Here is a 23,594-nt window from a genome sequence, read left to right on the forward strand (position 1 = left end):
ATATTTGAATTGACGTCTAAAATGCTATCACACTTTTCGAGGGTGCCTATTTTACTTTTGAAAGAATTCCAACTTGAAAGTGGAGGAACGCTGACAGATACTGATACTAGATACATAAATGACAATAAATGCAAATGCTTACAACAGAGTCAGAATTTCCACACAGTCCTGGAAATGGTTCGAAAGTACTATATTTCTGAATAGTTACCATTTCTGTTCCACGAACATCAATTTTCTGTACTTTGGACTCTTCTTCTTCATTTCTTGCCATTTCCTGGCTGCTTGAAGTTTCGACCTGGCTGCTCTGAATTGTCTCCTGAAAACAGATAGACAGTGCCTTAAGAAAAGTAAAAATTTTAACTTTTTTATTTATACAACTTCAGTGACAATTTCTGGAAACAAATGGAGATTCTTTAGTATACTATTTTTCTTGTCTGCTATAACAACCACAAGTTTAGTGGCTAAAACAGCATAATCTTAGGATCCTACACTTCTATAGGTTAGAAGTCCTGAATTAGTCTTCCTGGGTGTTGACAGGTATCAAAAGGTATGCATTCTGTTCTGCTGACTGGAAGGTACAATCCATTCCCTTGCCTTCTGCAGCTTCTAGAGATTGCCTACTTTCCTGGGCTAATGGCCCTTGCTCTATCAGACAGATCCTGCCATCTGTCTGACACTGTCTTCCACTTTTAAGGATCCTTATGATTACATTGAGCCAAGCCAGATAAGCGACTATTATCTCATTGCCATAAAATTATCTAAGTAGCAGCCTTAATTCCAATTGCATCTTAATTCTTTCTTTGCCATGTAATTTAATGTATTCACAAATTCTGGGGATTGGGACATAGTTCTATCTGGAGACCATTATTCTGTCTGCTACCTTTAGTAAGCAATAAATGTTAATGATGCATTACTCAATATGAGAAAGATGAGCCTCAAAAATATATGTGTATATATTTTTTGTTTATAAGCCACATTTGTATGGTACAGACACACTAATCTTCAAATTGGCCATTCAGTATGATGACATATCCAGAGTTAAGTTAAGAATATATCCATTAAATGTAACCAATATAAACAGGCCATATTATGCTAGTTTGTGTCTCCTTATCTTTACATGTGGACTTACTCTTGATTTTCGGTTAAGTTACAACAGTTGACCCTGAATGAATTGGAAACTTGGAGCTCTTATTAATTTTGCTGATCCAATCCTGATTTTACTATAGAGTATGATTCTGATGCAAGTATATTATTGATTGATATAATGAAGCAGTTGGCATACTGCTAAAAGTCTTAACATCCAAAAATAAGGGTACAGACAGATGACTCTTTACAAGAACATGTTTTTTGAATGTGCCTGAAGTTGAGACTTCATTTTTATCTTGATATCCAAATGAATAAAAAATACTATTTTTGAGATTTGACTTTAAAAAATTTGTCTTAGTACAGAATAGTCAAGTGAACAAGGGTATATTATCATTATTAATTAAATAGTATTAGCAAAAAGTTTTTGCAGTAAGTTAAAAAACTTTACACTAAGAAACCTCAATATCTTAAACTAATAAAAAGTATAAAATTAATGCCAGCAGATGTATGAGACTTTTTCCCTCAAGGGTATTTGGTATACAGTGTTTAAAGTCTCCTCAACCAAGAAGCAGTTAGTCATTTAGTCAGAGATGTTATAGTACAATCTGATCTTATTATGCTTTTCTAGGAAGGATGATTAAGAGAAAAAAAAAACTGAAGGCAAAATGTGGGCTTATACTTTTAAATGTAGATTGTATCTCATTAAATTGAAGACCACTGTAATTTTTTTCAAGCAGAATGCTTCCTAAGCCTAGTTAATAATCCACATATTTCAAATGATATTTGATAATATATTTGACACACAGTTTGTGCTACGGAAAAGTTCACATAATGAATAAGTGAGGAATGCATGCATGAATAAAATAGCAAACTTTTATTAATACATTAATTCTATTCAAATTCCCATTTCCCAGGAGTGTTCTCAAAACTGAAGATAGAATAATGAATAAAATGTGTTAGTTTCTTGAGAACAAGTATAGAAAATAAATAAACTGTGTTCATTCCTTCAAGAATCGGAAATTCATATAACAAGATGCCTTGCAATTAATTCTATACAAACTCCTATTTTTCAGGAATGTTCTCAAAACTGAAGATAGAACATTGAACAAATACTTTAGTTTCTTGAGAATGAGTATAAAAATAAATAATCCATGTTCATTTCTTCAAGTTCAAAGAATCAGAATTCCATGTAACAAGATGCCTTGCATAATCAAATTTTATTTGAGGCTACCAATAGCATTGTGCTGGAGAGAGCAATAACAATCCTTGAAAACTGCAGATATTAAAAAAATGCGTGGGCACAAATGACAGCTCTTTACATTTATGACAAGTCTTTCCATCTATTAGCCATATAATGGGATTATTCTATGGCTTTCTTATGCACACACTGAGAAATAGGAAGTATCAATTAAACAAACAGTGAAGTAGCAAAGGAGAGTGGGCACCTACCTGACCAAAACCAAGGTCCCTATGAGGGGCATCGTGATCATTTCTATAGAATCATATCTCTGCCTAATGGCCTACATGCTCCCTGTGGCCTGGGGACATGCTTTATTTGGCCCACACAGTGATTTTAAAGTTTCTAATTAGGTAACATCTACAAAAATTAAAACAAAAATTATTTCTGTTTTAAAAACTCTGAAGACATAGTAACACTGTGGTCATATTCTAACATGACAGAGTCTGGCTTTTAGTTGGCCATATACCTTTTAGTTGGCCACCATCACTATCACTTGCTAATACTTAACAGCAAGTTGACATGAGGAAAAAAAAAAAAAAAAAAAAGACCTTGTTTGGTAGCCATGTAAATTTGACTTTCTGATACCTGCCTGCCGCCAGTTTGAAAAAGTAGAGTTAGTGACATAAATCTCTGTGTTGAGAAAAATACAAAATATTTGGAATAGAAAAACTATAAATAAATGTGATTTTTAACATATTTTAAAAGTTATTTCCTGGGACAAACACTTTATAGTTAATGTGTATCTACTTGAGTAAAAACAATCTATGCCTATCATCTCTAAAAATATTTTCTTGTAGGAAATTACACAAAATAAACAGTACAAATGTATATATATTTTGTTTAAAGTCTTAAGTTTCTAATTCAGCGTTTATGTGCTATTTCCAAATAGAACTGTAATTGCTACACTAGTTTGGTATGTTAGCATCAATTCTACTGCCCCCTGGTTGCTGTAACTCACATAGAATATTTTAAAAAAGATCCCAAGCTTTTGTTTCTATTATTTACACTTTCATATTTTGCAACTAGTTTAGCTTGTATTTAAAATCTGACTTTCTTTCTAATTGTTGATGTCTATAGTGCATAGGGTTAGGTGAAAAGCTGAATCATTGTAATGCTCAGGCAGAAATCAAATTAAATAAAATATTATAAAGAACTCTGGTCAGATCACCATGCATAAATTTGCATCAATAATTCATAAAATTGGTTGCTGAAAATTAAATTTAAATACAGACCAGTCTGCAAGAGACAGATGCTATTTTGTTCATAGGTGGATTAACCAGTGGTCAGAAATGGGAGATTAGTCCTAAATCCCTCCTCTACTAGGTGTGTTGTAATCATGGGAAAATCATGAAATCACACTTAAACTCAAGTCTTTTGTCTCATGAGCCATTAAAGGAAAGAAAAAGAGGTAATATATATGCTAACTTTGAAATCTAAAACAAGAAAATGCAGTGCAATTACAAAATAATATTATGGTGTTTGCATAGCTCACATAAGTCTGATATCAGCTTATATATTAACCAACTATATCATAAAAATCTATTGTTCATATGAACATCTTCTAAGGAGATTTCTGCTGCACAGAAAACAATCTGTATCCTGCCTATTCAACTTCTCATTCTTATTATCATTATAGGGAAAGACACTGTAAATTTCCCAATACAATTGGAAACTCATTCTAGTGCAAAGTATAAGGAAAAAGGACAGACTGTGTGTGTGTGTGTGTGTGTGTGTGTGTGTGTGTGTGTTTTTATAACTCACTGTTATTGTGACTATTGGACCTAATAGAAAAAGATATGAGCAAAGACTGGCATAATAGTAGATGGTCACTGCCTCACTAGAGTGGAAAAAACAGAAGTTCATGTTCAATGCCAATAATACAGCAGTTTCACTACTCTCATTTTTAATAAAACTGGAAAAAGTTATGATATAATAATGTTATTTGCATCTTTGTTAAACAGACATAAACAATACCTAAAACAGGCTATTTTAGCAAAATGTTAATGGATTGAAGCTTTGAAAGAATAATCAGTTTTATTTTTCTGTTAAGTGATGAACATAACAATTTGTGGTTGACCATTGTGTTTGTCTGGACTTAGATATATTAAAATTCAAACACTGAATTTTCTCCTTTTTCCCTGAAGTTTCTCTTTTAATTTCTATTCATTTTCTCTTAAAATTACAATATACGACCTGACATCTTTAAGGTTTGAGCTTTAGGTAAATGCTTCCCTCTTGAAGACTCAGCTCAAAAGTACTTTCTTTTTAAAACCTTTCCAGTCTTTTCCATACAGGTTCACTATTCTTGTTTTTTCTATTTCTGTGATATCAGCACACATCTGTATTATCTGCCTATCACATTTAACAGTCCTCTTTGCTAACATGATCCTCTCCTTTAATTGAACTGTGTCTATCACATGCATCCTCAAATCCCAATGATCAGCTTCCAGGCACACAGTAGATATCCAATAAAATGCCAAGGAGTGAATGCATGAGCAAATAAAGTAGTCACTTTTTTTAGTAGTGTAAAAATTTTATAATTTTTAGTCTGCTTTGAAAACTGAGATTTAAATTCTCCCACATAGTTCTATGATTTTTTTTTTTTTTTTTTTTGGCATTTTGGCTGGTCATCCCTTTGACACTAGCAATAACATGTCAATCACTTTACAAAGTGCACTCAGAAAGAGAACTCTCTTCACAGATGTTCATAGATGTGATAAGAACATCTATGGAAAAATATGTGCAGTGCTGTGATAGTGTAAAGGGTTATTGACATCGTCAGAGAGAGGAGAAGTCTGTACTGAGAAAGCAGTAAATACACTAGAAGCCCAAATCCCACCATTATGCAATATATCCATGTAACCAACATGCACATGTAACCCTGAATCTAAAATAAAAAATATGTATACAGCAAACACATACACAGAGGTAAAGATTCTTTCAAAATAGGAAAAAGTAATGTTTTGAAATTGTCTTTTTAATAAAAAGATATTTATGATGGTAAACAAACTAGTTTGTATGTTTTTTTGTGAATTGTTATTCACTGAGTTAATGGATCTGACATGTTGTCAAGGATCATGGAGAAACTGCAGTAGGATGCTTTGGGCAGAATTACTATGACATTGAAAAACTATGTTGAGATATTTATGTTGACACTGAAAGACAATGATTTATCCCCATTTTTTATTTATAAAAATAGGAAAATAACACTAAGGGAAAAGAAGAATTAAGGCAATTCCAAGTACTAATTCTTTGTGTGACTCATACTCAGAACTTAAGCCTCCAGTTTTACTTGGTTCAATAGTAGTTCTGCCTAAAGTTATGGGAGTATGCCAGTTGGATTATTAGCCTTTAAAAATCTGATAATGTAAAAAGATTCAAAACATTTTAATGCAGCGACTTTTCTCTTTGAAAGCACTACATTTTTAAGCATGAGTGACCTTATGGAGCTTCACTCATGCATTTATTTATTCAAACAACAGTTATTGAACATTGGCTATCTCAATGGCATTGGGCTAGGCATTGTCAGTGTTGTTTAATATGTTTCTGTGATCATATCTCTATCTATGCAATGTATGTAAATACATATATATATTTAGTGATATAAAAAGGCTCAGTAAGCTTGAAATTCCCTTGAAACAAGAACGCTAAACACATACCAAAGTATGCATTATGCAGATTTATTGCATAAATTTCTGCAAGAAGTGTTATCATTCAATTAATTTTAACTCTTCCTTGACTAAAAACAATTATGCTTTGGTAATATTTAGCCTAGAAAGAGCAAACAATCATTTTTAATAAAGAAAACAATTTGTTTAGAAGTACAACATTTTGCTGTCAAAAAAGGGAGGATTTTGAATAAGCAATGCCAGTTTTAGCTGCTAGAACTCTGACTGTCTTCTTCTGCTCTAAAAGTATTATTTATAGCACCATATTCCAGAGGCCCAAAATGCTGAAGATTCATAAAAAGAACATATAAAAGATGCACTCTCAACTGAGTCGTCAAACATATTAGTCATATAAATAACAATATTTATGTGACAAACTAAAAATGCAGCTTACATAAAGACATTCAATTCACAATAAAGAATGCTTTTTAGAAGTTTAATGTAGATGTACATTAAAGATATATATGTATATAATATTTCAATCCAACATAGACACAAAGAATCTTACAACCAGAGGCACTAGGATATAAATAAACATAAATGTCCAATAAGAGGCTGAAACTTAGAGTCTTACAGAGAAGTGAAATTACAGATAAAAAGTTTACAAAAAGAATAAAATATTCTAAAGAAAAAGAAGACCAGATGTAACATGTGTCCTGTGTTAACTAATACAAACCAAAATCAAGAAACAGAATTCTACCACTTGATTACCATCCTCTCCAGTATCCAACTGATTTCTAGGTCCCACCAATGGTATCTATTGCTATTTAAATGACCCTTGAGTCAATGCCCTTTTTACTCTGGAACTTCTGACCCATTTAAGTCCTCATACATTTAATATGGACTATTTCAGTAGTCTCCTAATTAATCTCCTTTCATCTCACCTCAACCTGCTTTATATCAATCTTATACATCCAGAATAATCTTTGTTAAAGGCATAGCTATTCATCTTTCTCTCCTTTTTAAATTTCTTCGATGGCTCTTGATTGCTTTAGAAGAAAGTAAAAATTCTTTAACATGACATAAAATTTACTATATTATCTGGTCTTTGCCTACATCTCCAGCTTTATGCCTCAATTATTTTTTACTGCACTCACAAACATATCATGCTGTTTTACCTTTTACACAAATTGTCTCTTTGCCTAGAATACATTCTATATGCAAGAAAAATTATTTCAAGTCTCAGCTGAAGCATTCTCCACCCTCAGATGTCCTACTTGACCACCTTTCAACCAAACTAAAGTTTATCACAAGTTTCTGGGGTTCCAATGAGCCTCATTTATGTTTTCTATCATAGAACTGGTCACATCACACTTGTAACTATTTGTTCTCAGTCTATCTCTCTAATAGAGTCAGCTACTTGAGTGCCAAGTAATGTCATAATCATCACTGAATCTTTTTGCCTGACATACGGTATTGCCTAATGATTATCACCTGCTTAGGAAAGTACATAAATATAAGGTGGAGGCTCTAGAGGCATCCTTCTTGGGTTAGTATCACATTTGCTCACTTTTCTTGGAAAACTTACTTAGATCTCCCACGCATCCATTTCTTGTTCAAAAAAACCGATAATAATACTGCCTATCGCAGAAGGTTGTTGGGTAGAAGAAATAAGTTAATATATTTTTTAAAAACTGCCTCATAAGTGCTACAAATAGCGAATTGGTTGGTATCTTTATTTAACAAATATTTATTGTGCACTTACTGTGTCAGACGATTTGGTAGTAAATAAGACCCTCCAAAAGACTGAATAAAACTAGAGTTCAGTTTTATTTATTTTACCAGATAATTTCATTGCAGAATTAAGTCTAGAACCTAAAGAAGCAGCAAATTCCAGTAAGTACATTTTTTCTCCCCCAAAGAAGGAATAGATTGTGGGGGGGCGGTGGTGGTTACTCAAAGAGAGAAGCAAAAAGGAGCCTGTAGGTATTATGACACTTCTAAACCATTCTGGCTCCTGACACATGGAAATATTCTAGAGAGATATAGCAAAAGAGCAGTTTTGTGATCACCTATCCAAGTTATTTACACTTCTTCTTTCATGAACTGATACCTAGTGAACAGTCAGTTCAAATGATTTAATCTACTTTCTTTCCACAATCCATCTTTGCCCAAAAGCTACTGTTGTATAATTCCCATTTTGACATAAAAAACATTAAGATTTGTAGATAATTTATATTTCTATCAGCCACAGCTCCCAAATTCAAGCATTGGAGTATGACTGATTTAAACAGAAAAGGGAATTTATTGAAGAGGCACTGGGTGACAGGGGTGGGGAGTGTATCTCAAGAAATCTCCAGAAAAAACAAAGAATAAGACTTGGAGGGTTTGTATCTGGTAACAGTACAGAATATAGTTGCAGAGACATCTGGTAAATGTGCCCTAGTTGCTGCCACCAGCCCCAGACACATTCATTGACAATGCCATCGTAGTGTGTACTTGATGTTGCTTCTGAAATACTTATAAATTTCTTGAAATTGGGGGTAATCTCCTGCTACCAGCCATCACCACACTTGATTCTCTATGGTCCCTGCTTCTCATGTCACTAACCTCTTATAGAAAGCCTGAGATGGACGTGATCAGTACAAACTAGTTCACACACCTAGGTCCTAGACATTAGGAAGGCTTGGAGAGCGAGTGCATGGTACGTACAGCTTCTCCTAGTGATGGCTGGCTCGGCCTCATTGGGTGGTAGACTAGAAAATGATTTTGATGTAAGAAAGAAAGAAAGAAAGAAAACTGTTCATTACCCTTTCTAAGAAATATTATTTATGAACACTGAGATCTTCTTAATCAAATGGAAACCAGTTAAAAGCACAAGAAAAGGAGTGCCACTCATTTCTGATAAGGATCACATAACAGAAAGTGCTATTCAAATCTTATAAGAGAATTGATTTGCGCTTATTTTTTGGTAATGTATGTTCCGTGAGATGTTACAAGGACATGTAGGAAGACTTTGAGACAGTGAAATTTTTCTGCTAAGAGTGTCAAAAGAGTTGTTTGTATACTGAATTATACAGACCTCCCTCCCTCTTTCACTGTCCCTCTGAGTCTTTATGGACATCAGGCCTTTTCACTTGGAGGGATGACATTTTAAAGCCTTATATAAAACCCAAACAAGAAGGAAGAAAATTAATAAAACAGATCTGGCTCAGATCTAAACATTGCAAGATCATCTGCACAAACATGGCATCACAGGGCAATTATTAATTATAACAAAAAATGAATTAGTCTGATAAGTTGTGTTTTCTTTAAAATAAGGAAAATGGGGAAAACTAAAAAGGTAATAATTTGTAATTGGACTGATGAATGTATCTGTGAGCAACTAGGGGAGTTAAGAGATTGGAGGGGTAGGACTGTTGGGTTATGGCCAAAATTCATTACCGGTTCTAGTGAGAAATCGTGAATAAATCATAACTAATTTCAGTCTCAGTAGCTTTGCTGGCAAACTGCTGGGACAGAGGTTGGGGGAGCGCTGAAGGAGACAGGAAGGGCTACCGTTGATCAAGTGTTGATAAGTGTCAGGAAAAGTACAAGGCCCTTTACAGTTGAATAATGTCACGTTTGTTTAAGGCTCTTCCATGTTGTGGTTTAAGGGAGAATGCTATGCAAGTTTTTAAAATACCAAAGGTATATTGTGAATACAGTATACTAACTAGAATCCCATCAACAAGATATTTTGAATCAATATTTTTAACACCTAAAATCAATAAGTGATGCATTCAACATGCATTTGTGAGGTACCTAGCATGTAGACTTGATCCCAAAATCAAAAAAAGAAAAAGAAAATATGATGGGGGAGGTTATTTGTTTACAGTGTTAGAATGATGACACAAAGTGTTTATGATAAAAGATTCACAAAATGAATCCCAGCCTGAAGTACTGACTTCATTAAAGTCTCAAATATCTCTCCCAATGTTTTAAAACACTGCTATTCATTGAATTGCTACTGGATTATTGTAATTTGCACTCTGAGGAAAAGGAAGAAATTTCTTTTTTCTTTCTTTTTTTTTTTTTTTTTTTTTTGAGACGGAGTTTGGCTCTTGTTACCCAGGCTGGAGTGCAATGGCGCGATCTCGGCTCACCGTAACCTCCGCCTCCTGGGTTCAGGCAATTCTCCTGCCTCAGCCTCCTGAGTAGCTGGGATTACAGGCACGCGCCACCACGACCAGCTAATTTTTTGTATTTTTAGTAGTGACGGGGTTTCACCATGTTGGCCAGGATGGTCTCAATCTCTTGACCTTGTGATCCACCCGCCTCGGCCTCCCAAAGTGCTGGGATTACAGGCTTGAGCCACTGCGCCCGGCAGGAAGAAATTTCTAATGCTACAGAAGGGTGTACCAATATCTCTAGAGGACACTGGTTTTCACCCAAGGGTAAGAAAGTTTGTGCTTTTAGCTCACCCTCTGGTATCCATCTAGTGGCAGGTAAGTAATGTGTACTGTCCTCCTCAAAGAGTGAGAAATGAAATGGCCTCCACTCATTCCTGAAGAGGTGAACAATTTCCTCCTTTCTCTGCCTGCATAGATCACCCAAGAGTGAAGGATAAAGAACAAGTTCAAGAAAAGGCTCCTAGAAGAAGATGTAACCTTATTCTTTGTTCTGTGTTGTTAAGATCTGTGAAGTTTGGCAAAAATGAAGTTACCCTAACATACATCTACAATAGCATGACTCTAGGGACAGAACTTCTTAATGCCTCTTACTTTTCTCAGGCCTTACGTTCTTCCAGTTTTTTTTTTTTTTTTTTTTTTTTTTTAGCATGATAATTTGTTTGTAATTATGTGAAGTAATTAACATCAAAAGAATAGAGAAGCTTGACTCAATCCAATCATTTTCAAAGACCTGTGAAGATGGGTTTATTTCGACAAATACAGACCCAAAAGAAGCAGAAAGAGCTAATATGTTCTGTCAAGTTCTGGCAAAAGGCACTCGTTTTCATAAAAGTAACTATGTGGAAAAAGCATTTCTCAGATTTCACTAAGTTCTACAGCATAATGATTCTATAACATTAATGATTTTGTTTGTTGTTTTATCTTTCCTTGATCCTGAGGAAAAGCAAAATCTAAGAAGTTAAAATTTTGTGGCTTGCCATTTCATTATAGCAATTTGAAAATAAAGTAAATTTAATTAGCATATTAGAATATGTTGTCTAGACACTTGTGATTTCTATTCAATACAATTTTATAAAAATATCATTTTTATATTGTTAAGCTAATATGAGCTTTAGAAGGGGCAATATAAAAATGTCTTTTCTATTTCAACTTTCCCTAGATGTATTTCTCATCAAAGAAAATATAAAATTCCATTATTTTAAAAGATATGTATTTTACATCTTTATCAACATCAAATAATTTTTGACATCACCTAATTTAGTATGGAGGAAACTCCTTTTGCCTTTGGGGGAAAGAGTCTATGTGCCACTTCCTCAACACCTCAGCGACTTGTGATAAGAATAGCAGCACTCCTTTTCCCCAAAGCAACCCTCGTTTATTTTAAAGGAGTAAAGGATATATGTGTGAGTGCACATTTCCTTTCTAAATGAAATTGAAAATAGGCTCTAGAGGAAAAATAGGTTTATAGAAAAAGAAGGCCCATGATACTATTAAGAAGAGAAGTTGTGGTATTGGTATTTGAATAATTGGGGTAAATCCTGCTCCTACAAATCCTATTTTGGAAAATGAGTAAAATGAATAGTAGAAGGAAAAGCAACCAGTGATGATTTTTAAAAAGCAATTGGATCTGTGCTTGCAACTCTGTCTTACTAATGGATATCTGCACTAACCACTGAGGCCCTGACTTTCTGAGAAAAAGGTCCAGGGCACCCTCTACATGTTAGTATTTTTAACGCCCCCTCACCCCCATTCACCAAGAAGATTAGTTTACCTAGTTTTTTTCAGCAAAGTAAAAGAGCCCAGCCTGAATGGACACACTACACAGACTACATCATTTCCCCAAGACAATGTTCCACAAAATACCCATGCAGACATTCTGCCTGTGTCTTCACAGTGTGGATTGGGAATGGGTTTCCCTTTATGATGCTGTACTGGAATGGCCTGCCATGTACTCCCAGGGGAGAGAGGAGTGAATTCTTTTATGCATTAGCAGTATAACTCATATACCAATAAGTTCTCAGAAAGAAGCTGAAGTGGCTTCTTTCAAGTTGCAAAGGGACTGTGACTGAAACTTTATGGTCATGCCTCAGCAGACAGTTAGCACTTACCATTGGCTTCATTTGGGACTAGCAGAGGTTGAGAGTTATAGTGTATGGCTATAATGTAATGTGATTGATGTTAGTAGATCATGGAAGACAGTCTTACTATATTTTATGAGCACACCTTCAATCGCAGGAAAAGTCTACTCATTGGTTTAATTATGTTAAGATCTAAAAGACTATAGACAGTTTTACTACATTACTTAATAAGGCTTTTTTACTTTATAATTAAGTAAAGTGCTGTCTTTCACAAAACAGTATCATTGGTACAGAAACATCAAAGATACAAACCCAAGACATGTCAGATGTATAGGCTGTATCATCCTATGAAAATAAAATTTTAATGACAGATTGCAAAAATTATAAAGTTTCAATTTTAATAATTATTGGTGTATCAATATAATAAATCAACAAATTCCTTAATTTCCTAATTTTTGTTCTGATTGTTTTGTTTACTTTTAATGTTTTCACATATTTTCCTTTAGTTAATTTATATCATTCTATCATTTATTTTATTAGAAACTTTTTTTTGACAGGGTCTCACTCTATCTCCTGTCTGGAGTGCAGGGGGGTGTTCATGATTTATTGTGGCTTTGAACTTCTGGGTTCAAGCCATCTTTCCACATCAGCCTCCTGAGTAGCTGGGACTACAAGCACATGCCACCAGCCCAGCTAATTAAAAAATATTTTTTATTTTGTATAGATGGGGTTTTGCTATGTTGCCCAGGCTGGTCTCTAACCACTGGTCTCAAACAGTCCTCCCACCTTGGCCTCCAAAGTGCTGGGATTATAAACTAGTTTATTTTTAATATTCTAATATGTCATATATATGCAGAAACTACTATTTCAATATAACCAGTAAAGGGATTACCTGGGATTAAGTATCAGTAAATTGGTTGTTTGGCTAGCTAATATTTATTATTTTCGCCATTATTTCTTTAAGCCTTTGCTTTCTCTGGATTCTTCACAGTCTCCTATTTTATTTTTTGACTACGGTAGGTATCTCAAGAGAAATGTCAACATAAGAAGAAGGCACCTGCTATCAGAGTGTGAACAGAATGATGAGGGCAGGCAATAAGCCTCAGATCAGAAATCAAGAAGGGAGTGGTCAACTCTGGGATAGCAAATCCTGCCTCACGTCTGCAGTGTCAAAGTCATTGCTGCACATTAGAATCACCTAGAGCAATCAAATCCTCCTGCTCCTTGAGAATTCTCCAGACCAATTAAATCAAAATTACCTGGGCTGCTCAGGGAATTCCAGTGTACAACCCAGTATAAAGGGGGCTTAAATGCCCAGAGTTGTCACTGGGATTCTGTGCCCCAGCTGAACAGGGATGATGGTTTGACTCCACGTCTTTGCAGAGTCATGGTAGGGGTAGGAGGTGATGTTTCAGAAGCTAGGAAAAGATGCCCTGCTTCAGGCCCAGGGAAATGTGGGAACCCACAGACAGAGGACTCATTGAAACTTGCAACCACTACATCCCTGTAGCATAACCCAAGGAAGTCTGGGTGGAGAGTGGAGAGTAGTGATTTGTGAAGAGTGTGGAGTACATTATAGAGAGGTCAGTCTCATGCAGGCCTTTATGAGGGGAAGGAAAAAATGTATGGTTTGTTGAGGCATGAAAAGAAGGCTTTTCTATCTTTCATCTTGAGAAATGTAAGTCCTCATGTGGTTGCTTTGTGTGTTTGCATTTGTTTTCCACATGGTTGGCATAGGCAGTTCTAAATGCAGTTAATTCACTTCACAACTTGAGCAAGATTCTTCTTCACAGAATATAATTCTGTTGATTCAATTTCTATTAAAAAAAAAAGAACATGGGCTCTATCTACAATCTACAGAACTGTAGGAAGGTGGATGTGGGTAGGAAGACAAGAAACACAGATTGAGTAGTAGGAGAAGACCAGCTGCAAAATGGCAAGGAAGCTGTGCCGTGGACACAGTTTTGAAAAGCGGTAATAAAATAGGCAATCATGAGCATGGCAAAGATAATTTTGAATGTGGCATAGAGAAAACAAGTCAATTCATGAAATATGCATCACCAAACCCCCAACTGGATTCACGTTTGCATTTCCACTTCTTGCAGAATTGAAGGGAAATTCAAGTTACTAATACAGAGCAAAGCTGATTTGCTGTATGGTATAGTCAGGAACTGAGACGTTCTATTATAGATAACTTCAGTCAACTGAATTCTGCATCAACCAGCTCGTGCAAATCTGGCCGCATGAGTAGTACTGATCATAACTGGTTGAGGCTGTTGTACTCTATTTAGCAAACTCTTGGTCTTCCAATTCTGCCTCAGCATTAAAAAGTTAATCTTACTGTGTTCTTTTCATCGTCAAAGCCCACTCAGCGACAGGCACTGAGAAAGAGCTGTAAACAGATTAAAGGGCCTGGATTTGGAAGGAAAAACTCAGCGGAAGATTTGTTACGAGAGTTTTAATTTTTAACAGAGTGAGACTACTGCATCTAATCTATCTGTGAGCCTTATTAGTGTGCCTCTTGAGAACAGCGTTTGTGCCGTTTCTGTTCTTTGTTTCCCTGAGATCAAGCTGAGACCCTACTATGATCACTCAAGTCTGTGGAAGGTTTATGAGTATTCGCTGGCCTATCTGCAGAAAGGTTTTTGTGATTCCATCGCCTGTGCCAAATAGCAACATTTCTCTGGCAAATATGGATCCTTATTTCTGAGCACGTTGATCAGACACTGGCTTTATTCTATTAAGACCATTGTAGAAATACACTTACCTTCATTATTCCAACTGCACAAATCAGAAAACATGCAAAGGTAGATTTTTCCTCCACCTTTCCTTTCCCTTCCATCTATCAACTAAAACATGCTGAGAAACCACATACGCAACACTCACACTTGTAAACATTGAAAAAAACCAACATCTCTTCAACTCTTTCTCTCTTCTATTCAAACAGCATAGCCTTTCCTCTCCAACCTAATTCAACTTGTATGTTAACTATATTATTTTCTTCTCAATAGTACCTTGCCACTATACTATAAATAAAGCAATCTTCAAAAGCAATGCTACGCTATCCATTAGTTCCCACTTAAAAAACAAATTTTTATTCATTGTGGGATGCAATGTACCTATACAGAGTATTTGAAGCATATTCTTAATTGGTCCACTTTATCTTCTCATTTCTTACAGTTGGGGTTAAACACTTTTTCTTCAAAACAGACTTGCTATTATAATTTTTTAAATATGCACTAGAGTTACTGATTACTCCATGACAACATATGCCCAAAACATGTACAGGTATGAGATTTCAAGCTAATCTTTGGATAATGGAGCTCCTAAAAAACTATTATTTCCCAGGGCGAAAGAACTGAAAAGAAAGCCAGGGTGTGAGGCACAGAACAGGATAGTCCTTGTTTGTCTTTTTACATATACATACATTGTTTGTGAATTGTATGCTATTTTGAGAATAATTGCCACTTGATGTCCCCTCTTGGCTTAAGGGTCAATATTTCTGATGATAATAACTAGGATTTATGAATCAATTAATATATGCTAGGGAATATACTGAAAGATTTACATGGACATTTTATTCTTAAAATGACCTGTTATGTTATTATTTTAGAATAAATTAAATGGTACTATGGTTTGAATGTTTATCACCTTCAAAATTCATGTTGAAATGTAATTGCCAGCTGGGAATGGTGGCTCATGAGTGTAATTCCAGCACTTTGGGAGGCCAAGTGCATGAATCAGTTGAGCTCAGGAGTTTGAGACTAGTCTAGGAAAAATGGTGAAATCACATCTCTCTAAAAAAAAAATACAAAAATTAGCTGAGCATGGTAGCATATGCCTGTGATCCCAACTACTCAGAAGGCTGACGTGGGAGTATTACTTGAGCCTGGGAAGTGGAGGTTGCAGTGAGCTGAGATCGCACCACGGCACTACCATGTGGATGATAGAGCAAGACCCTGCCTCAAAAAAAGCAAAAAAATGGATTTGTCTTCGTGATAGTATTGTGAAGTGAGAACTCTAAGAGGTAGTTAGGTCATGAAGGCACCACCATCATGAATAAACGAATGTCATTATTATAGGAGTGAGAGTGAGTTCCTCCTTGTTCTTGCTCCTTCTCACTGTCTCACTTTCTGCCACATTATGACATAACAAGAAGGTCCTCAACAAGATGCCAGCACCTTGACATTGGACTGTTCAGTCTCTAGGAATGAGAGCCAATAAATTTCTTTTTAACAAATTAACCAGTCTGTGCTATTCTATCATAGCCTCACAAAGTGGACTAAGACAGATGGGTAACTTGGGGGATTATAACCCAGGCTGTCTGATTCTAGAGGCAGCAGCCCCAATTATTACTCCAGATTGCCTCATTTTGAATGTTGTTATTTTAAGTTATAATAGTCACTTTAAAATAGTGCTCATAATTAAAAGACAGTACAAGACACATTCTTGGTCACAACCTTGTGTATTGATAGAGATCTAGGTTAGGTTGGGGCTGTTAATAGCAATCTTGAACAATTATGTATGCAGCAGGCAGCTAAAGGCAGGTTTAAAGCACTTAGATGAGAAACGCTTTCCAATGTGGACATTTAGCTGATAAAAATACATTTAGTTTGCTAGAAAATAATTATAGGTCACCTTTAAAGAGTCTAAAACACACAGTAGTCAGATTATATCTGTCACGAGCTGTCAAAAATGGTTTTTATTGACCTAAAATTGTCTAGAGATTGTTCTAAATTCACATAATCTTACAGACTGATTGTTTACATTTTAATTTTTGCAATAGCAGATATATGATGAAAGATATATACTGTCACTCAACGCATTGAAGTTAGTGGCAGGGCAAAGGTCACAAATGCTTTTTCTTCTTGATATGGATTCAGTGCAGCAATTCCACATGAAAGCAAATACCTTAGCACTGGATTGCACTGATTACTTCCAAAATTTTTTGAGCTCCATCTGCTCTTTCCTACTTACACCACTTAAGAAAGAAAAAAAAAGGAACTTGAGGAAAGAAGCAGCTTCTGGGGCTTCACGAAATAATTCACAAAGAACTCCTCAGTGATGCATAAATATGGAGGAAAAAAAAGGAAAAAGAAATTCACCTAAGAAGATGAAAGCCTAACCTTAAGTGTGAGAAAGTGGCACAAAGAAAGTCCTAGACTGCTAATAGGCACAAGGTTTCTTTCTGGAAGGATGAGAATGTTTTCAAATTGATTGTGGTTGATACTGCACAATTCTGTAAATATTCTAAACCAGGCATTCCCAAACTACGGCCCACGGGCCGCATGCGGCCCCCTGAGGCCATTTATCCGGCCCCCCGCAGCACTTCAGGAAGGGGCACCTCTTTCATTGGTGGTCAGTGAGAGGAGCACAGTATGTGGCGGCCCTCCAACGGTCTGAGGGACAGTGAACTGGCCCCCTGTGTAAAAAGTTTGGGGACACCTGTTCTAAACAATCATTGAAGTGTTTTCATAAAATGGGTGAAATTTGTGGTATACAAATTATATCTTAATAAAGCTGCTAAATAAGGAGAAAGAAAAAAAAAAGGGGTGGGGTGGGGGAGAAGGTCCTAAAAATAACCACACAGAAACCACGGAGTGTGCAAGTGAAAATCAACTCAGGAGAGAGGCAATGGCAATTTTACATCAATAGCACGTTTAGTCTAATATATGCTCCAGCATATCTAGAGATACCCTTTTCAGTTTGAGTAGATGGATTATTTAAAATATTCTTCCAAATGGAAACTGTTGTAGTGAGTAGACAGAAAGACATCCCTCTCAAGTTGTCCTTTTCATTCTAGCATTAAGGGCCTACTAATTTTCACCAGCATAAAACACTGAAAACTCAATCCTAAAACAAAAGCAGAAGATATGCTGAGTGACTTATAAACCCTTAAAGAGGGTTGGTTTTAATTTATATCTACTGGAAGCATTAATGGTTGTTTTGAAAAACAAAAAATCTAAATGGGTAATATTAAAAATGGTTAGTAGGAGGCTGAGGCAGGAGAATTGCCTGAGCCCAGGAGGCGGAGGTTGCGGTGAGCCGAGATCGCGCCATTGCACTCCAGCCTGGGTAACAAGAGCGAAACTCCGTCTCAAAAAAAAAAAAAAAAAAAAAAAAAAAAAAAAATGGTTAGTATTAATTGCAAAGGGAACCTAATAAATGTTCCCCAACCTATTCTTTGAAGAAGCTCACCTTCTCCTACCACCTAACGCTCTCCCCCAGAGACCCAGAGTGGCTCCTTTTCCTAATTTTCATGAGCATACTCTGCAGGCTAGGAGGAATACAGCTAACTATTTAACAAGCAGAACCATAAAAGCATGGCAAGTCTAGAATACATAAATGGGACATCATCTTAAGTTTAAAATGTCTGGCATAAATGAATGTTCCTATATGTATACCCCTTTTTTCTCTTTCAGAATCACCCTTTCATTAGATGTAACATAGTCTAATCTATCAGCAAAAGAGATCTTTAATCTCAGACATAGCTTAATTATCAAAATTTGTGTAGGCCAATTGCTGATCTCCCAGACAAACTGTTACCAAATAGTCAGCTAATTATCCTGAAATACCTGACTTCAATGTATTAGGAAGCAAACAGGGACTTTATGATTATACCTTATGAAGTTATTACTAATTGTGGCATTAAGTATTTTCAGAAATCCAGAAGAAATGTTCTTTCAACTCTAATTAAACTTGATTTCCAAATTAATATTAATTACTGTATGTCAAAAAATAAATATTTTTTGGCCAGGGGCAAATAGCAGGGAAATAAATCTCAAGCACTTTCAATATCAAAGGGATTGAAAACACTATCAGATTTGATAACATCTTAGGTACAGACAGGATTAACTACCTGTCTTTACTAGCAAAAATCTTGCCCACAATCCCTGCTGATAAAACATGTGATTTTTAGAATGCATTTAGATAGCATTAAAAGTTTGACTATCTAAGACATAGTTTTTCTACATTTTCCTCCCATAACCAAATTTGACATTATCTTAAGGTAGATAATGAAACTGAAGTTTAGAGAAGTCACTACAGTTCCAGACTCATGAAAATATTCAGACTTCTAGTACATGATTTTTATTACTTTCATACACATTCACAGAGCAGGGACTACATGTATCATAATAATAAACTACATTTGCAATGAGCTTATAGTAGATATATAGATATATATTTTTGTTTGATTTTGTTTTTACCAGGTATGTATCCTTCATTGAAAATCAGATGCTGAGAACTTCCATTTAGGTAAACAAGGTACAGAGGTTTAAGCCAATCAGCACCCTCTTTCTATAGAAATTAGATATGTAAGGAGCATGTGTAGTCCATTCAGAGCCAAAGAGATGCTATAAAGCTTCTTCTTGGGACTTCTGGGGAAAAGATTCTTACTTTTTCTGCATCCCTTTTGCTACTGGGGGACACTTGGATGGGAACGGACCCAACCCAGTGGAAGTGATGCTGAGAGGTTAAAAAGAAGAAATCTGATTAAGGTGATACTTTCTTTGTTGTTTGAACAAACATTTGTGTGGCGCTTACAATGGACCAGACAATGTTTTAAGCACTTTATAAATACTACCTCCTTTATTGCTCTAAAAAAACCCATGAGGTGGATACTGTCATAATATTGGCTTTATAATTGAGGAAACTGAGAGACTAAGATGTTAAGAAATTTGCCTAATGTCAAACAGTTAATACATAAAGGAGCAGGAATTTGAATCCAAATTATCTGGCTCCAATATCTGTGCACTGAGCCACTTCGCTGGGGCCATACTTTAAGTCCCTACATCAATGGTAAGGTGATATATACTTAACAGAGTTATAGAAAGAAGGAAAAAAAATAAAAGAAGGAAGAATTTGTTCCATTTGCCCATTTCCCTGGTGTAAATATTCTCACTATGGCAGATTTCAAGCTCTTAGTAAGGTAGTGTTTGGTTTCCAAAAGTCGCCAAAATTTAATTATTCGGGAGTTGATACAAGCCAGTTCTGGTACTCCACTGGAGCTTGCCTCAAATCTCCCTTCCACAAGACTATTTTTTGTAAAACTGTAATGTTTCTTTTGGTTAAAGCCACTTTTTGTTGGGTTTTCTGTCTTTTGCAGTATTAAAGAGCCTTAATTAATATCAAGTTTCATACATATGGAAATACTTTCACATAAATTGCTCTGTCACATTAAACCTCCACAGTAACCTCATGAGATAGGCAAGTTACTCAACCATTTTCCCATCTTACTCATCAGAAACTGAAGGTTTAGGGGGGTTATGAATTTGGTTGATGCAGTACTGGTTACATAATATGCCAGACCCAGTGCAAAATGAAAATGTAGGGTCCTTTGTTCAAAAGTTGTTGAGAATTTTAAAATGGAGACAGAAGAGTGTTAAACGAAGTGGACGCCATTTCTAAGCAAGGGAACTATGCAACAGCACAGGTCACACATCCATGATGGTGGCCCTGGGTCTGTGTAACCCTGAAAAGTCGCAGAGGTGGTGTGTAAATCAAGATCCGCAAGTCCCATAGCCCATAGTTCCCACTGCTTCCCTTCAAAGTGAAGGGTCTGTAACTACATTACTGATATTTCTACATAGAATTTGTTAAACTATTAATGATAGTAATATTTTGTATTGTTGACCAGTTTAAAGTAAACACACACATCCACACTCAAAGACTCCTACTTTTCAATAGTTATAAATTAGATCACAGTATGCCTAATCTTAATTACTTATTTACATTAAATTTCCTTTAGGCAATACAAAAAAGAAATCTTGCCATAAATTATCTGGAGATAGCAACAGATAGAAGAAAAAAGAAATCTTGCCATGAATTTATTGAGATACCCGTAGTGTACATTTTTAACTTTGCAAACAGAGCCAGAAAAAGAAAACAAATAATATTTCACATGTAAGATTTTTAATCATTCGACCTGATATGCTGCCTCATCTTCTGCCTCACATAGCATGCAATTACTTCATTAAAAAAAATTTAGGCAACTCTCTATGTCCTGGGGATTTAAAAAATACGTCCACTTCTATTTCTCACTACAAAATTGAAGAAATACCTCAGTTACCTTCTTCCTCAAGGAAAACATGGGCCTAAGTACAGCTGCTTACAGTGCAATTGTTATTAATATTTTTCAAAGTCTGATGAGTTTTATAATGAACATTCTCACATTCAAAAATCATTATATCTCATGAAAGTATTTTGGATATATAATGATGAAATAATGAAATTGATGAAATGGGAAAAACTTTTATATAAGATAACATTTAGAGGTCATATTATGTGGTTTTATGTAACATCTAGGCTCTACTACTCACTGTTTGAGGATTTTAAAGAAAACAGAAAACTCCCCACCACAATAAACAGCTGAATAATGCTTCAAACTTTAGGCAAACAACTAACAGTTAGCTTCTTATGAATTATAACCTAGAAGCAGAGGCTCAGTATAAACATTGCTCTCCACAGTTCTATTTACCTGTTGATTGCCCTAGGCTATTTAATTTTCACTTATGTCTGAAACATTAGAAGACAAGGGGTAGAATATTCCAGCATGGTCTGTAGAAATTTGGCAAAAACGCTCAAGCAAGTAAATAAATACACAGATATGCTTTACAGATGATTTTCTAAAACATTTCAAAGCTACAGAGTTTGTTAATGAGTAATGAAAATAAATGTATCACTCAAGAAAGGAGATTTCCACATTGGCACCAAAATGAGAGCATTTCAACCCATCATCTGTAGTAGTATTACCTGCTTAGATCTGTTCTGGTGTTGATATTGGTATTGAGCAAAAGTATTACGGGAAGAAGTAATTTCATCCTCAAATTGTTTCTTCACCTTGGCCAAACCACCAGGCACTCTGCACATTTCTGACTCTTCCATTATCTAGGATGATTTAAAAGAAAGAAAAATTCAGCTTTACACTGTGCAGGATAGGATTCTCAAGCTATTTTAAAAATAGTTGACACTTCTTGATAGGCAGTATCTTAGAAAGATACTCACATACACCATTATTTCAGTATGTCTTTAACAAAAATCTTAATAAATATATTCTCTCTAGATTGTTTTCTCATTTATCAGTTTTTTGATATAAAGTATTTTGATTCAAAGTATTGAGCTAATTCCCTCTAATCTCAGATACATTTTTATGTTTGCAGATTAGATCTATTAGACTGCACAGTATTTCTCCTGTAACATACAGACTAGCAGATATTAGAATAATGGGTTCAATGTTAACCCACAATAAGGTGGTTATCAAAATCCCAAACATCTATATAGGCAACATATTATTAAAAATAATCATTAAAATCATTTTTACTCACTCCAAATTTTTTAAATTCATAAGGATGAACAAAATAAAAAGCCTCAGAATATTCCTTATGTAAAAATATTAATATCAGTAAGGTGACTACTTAAGTGATTTTGTACTTATTGAATGATATATTCTGTCATCTAATGCTTCTCCTTGTAAGACAGCTTGTTAGGTTCTCACAGCTAGAATAGAAGTGCTGGCATTGGAATTTCAATCCACATCTGTCTGTCTTCATCACTGGCCTCAAAGAACAGACAGAAAAATAGCAGCGACACCTTTCAGGATTAGCACACCCTAGGCATCAGCTCTGAGCATGTCAGAATCAGGGGGCTTTAACATTAGAAGAGTTCTAGTCTGTCAGTGTCATTTCACAAATGAGAAAACTAATTTTGATATGTATTATTGGAAGCAATTTGAAAAGCACCTGAGTAGTCTTGTGAGACTATGCCCCCTCAGGAAGTGCAGAAGGAGCTCAGGCACATTGGTTTTGATGATTCAGCACACTCCAGAGCCCAGCAGGCACTCAAGCCCAGATGGGATAACTCTCAAGCAAACAGGCCCCATGCTAGCCTTCCCTCCTCCAGGAAGATTCTAGGTCTGCTTTCAACTGGGAGACTTGGCAGCACTTCAAATCAAAGCAGGTCTGCTGAGGTCTGACCCAGTCCTGACATAACCTTCAAAGCCTTAAGACATCGAAAGTAACGGGGCCCCAGAGCTGAGAGGATTCTATACCATGGACTAGGGCCTCTGGGGGTCCTGGATCTTTACCCAAATATGCATTTTTTTCAAATAGATATTAAAAAGTAGTACCTACCCTGGGGTTTGAGTTTCCTATACTCCAAAATATTATAGACTAATATTCAGGATTATCTAAATTACTAGCAAATACTCAAATGGTTGCTTTACCAAGTTAATAACGTTTCCTCATTTATGTGGACTATCAAATATTTCAGAATATGTGTGCTGGCTCTCTGAGAAGAGATGATTATACTCTTGAATGAACTAGGTATATATTGTGTCAAATTCTGCAACAAATTTTAAATGTAAATCTTAATCAATTCCTTCTAGTTGATGTATGTTAAGGTCAGAAAAATG

At 35.5% G+C, this 23,594-nt stretch overlaps 1 protein-coding gene across 3 annotated transcripts in view; it reads right to left on the reverse strand.

Annotated features, from left to right (window-relative positions):
* XIRP2 (xin actin binding repeat containing 2) overlaps positions 1–23,594 on the reverse strand; it is a 71,862-nt gene that overhangs the window by 19,811 nt on the left and 28,457 nt on the right. For all 3 annotated transcript variants that reach the window (XM_003921911.4, XM_074399548.1, XM_074399547.1), the window contains 2 exons: positions 21,938–22,072; positions 209–316 (listed from right to left, as the gene is read on the reverse strand). In XM_003921911.4, the coding sequence (XP_003921960.3) occupies positions 209–316; positions 21,938–22,072 (243 nt within the window). The remainder of the gene's footprint in view (positions 1–208; positions 317–21,937; positions 22,073–23,594) is intronic.

The sequence above is a fragment of the Saimiri boliviensis genome, chromosome 5, assembly GCF_048565385.1.
Source record: "Saimiri boliviensis isolate mSaiBol1 chromosome 5, mSaiBol1.pri, whole genome shotgun sequence".
NCBI lineage: Eukaryota > Metazoa > Chordata > Mammalia > Primates > Cebidae > Saimiri > Saimiri boliviensis.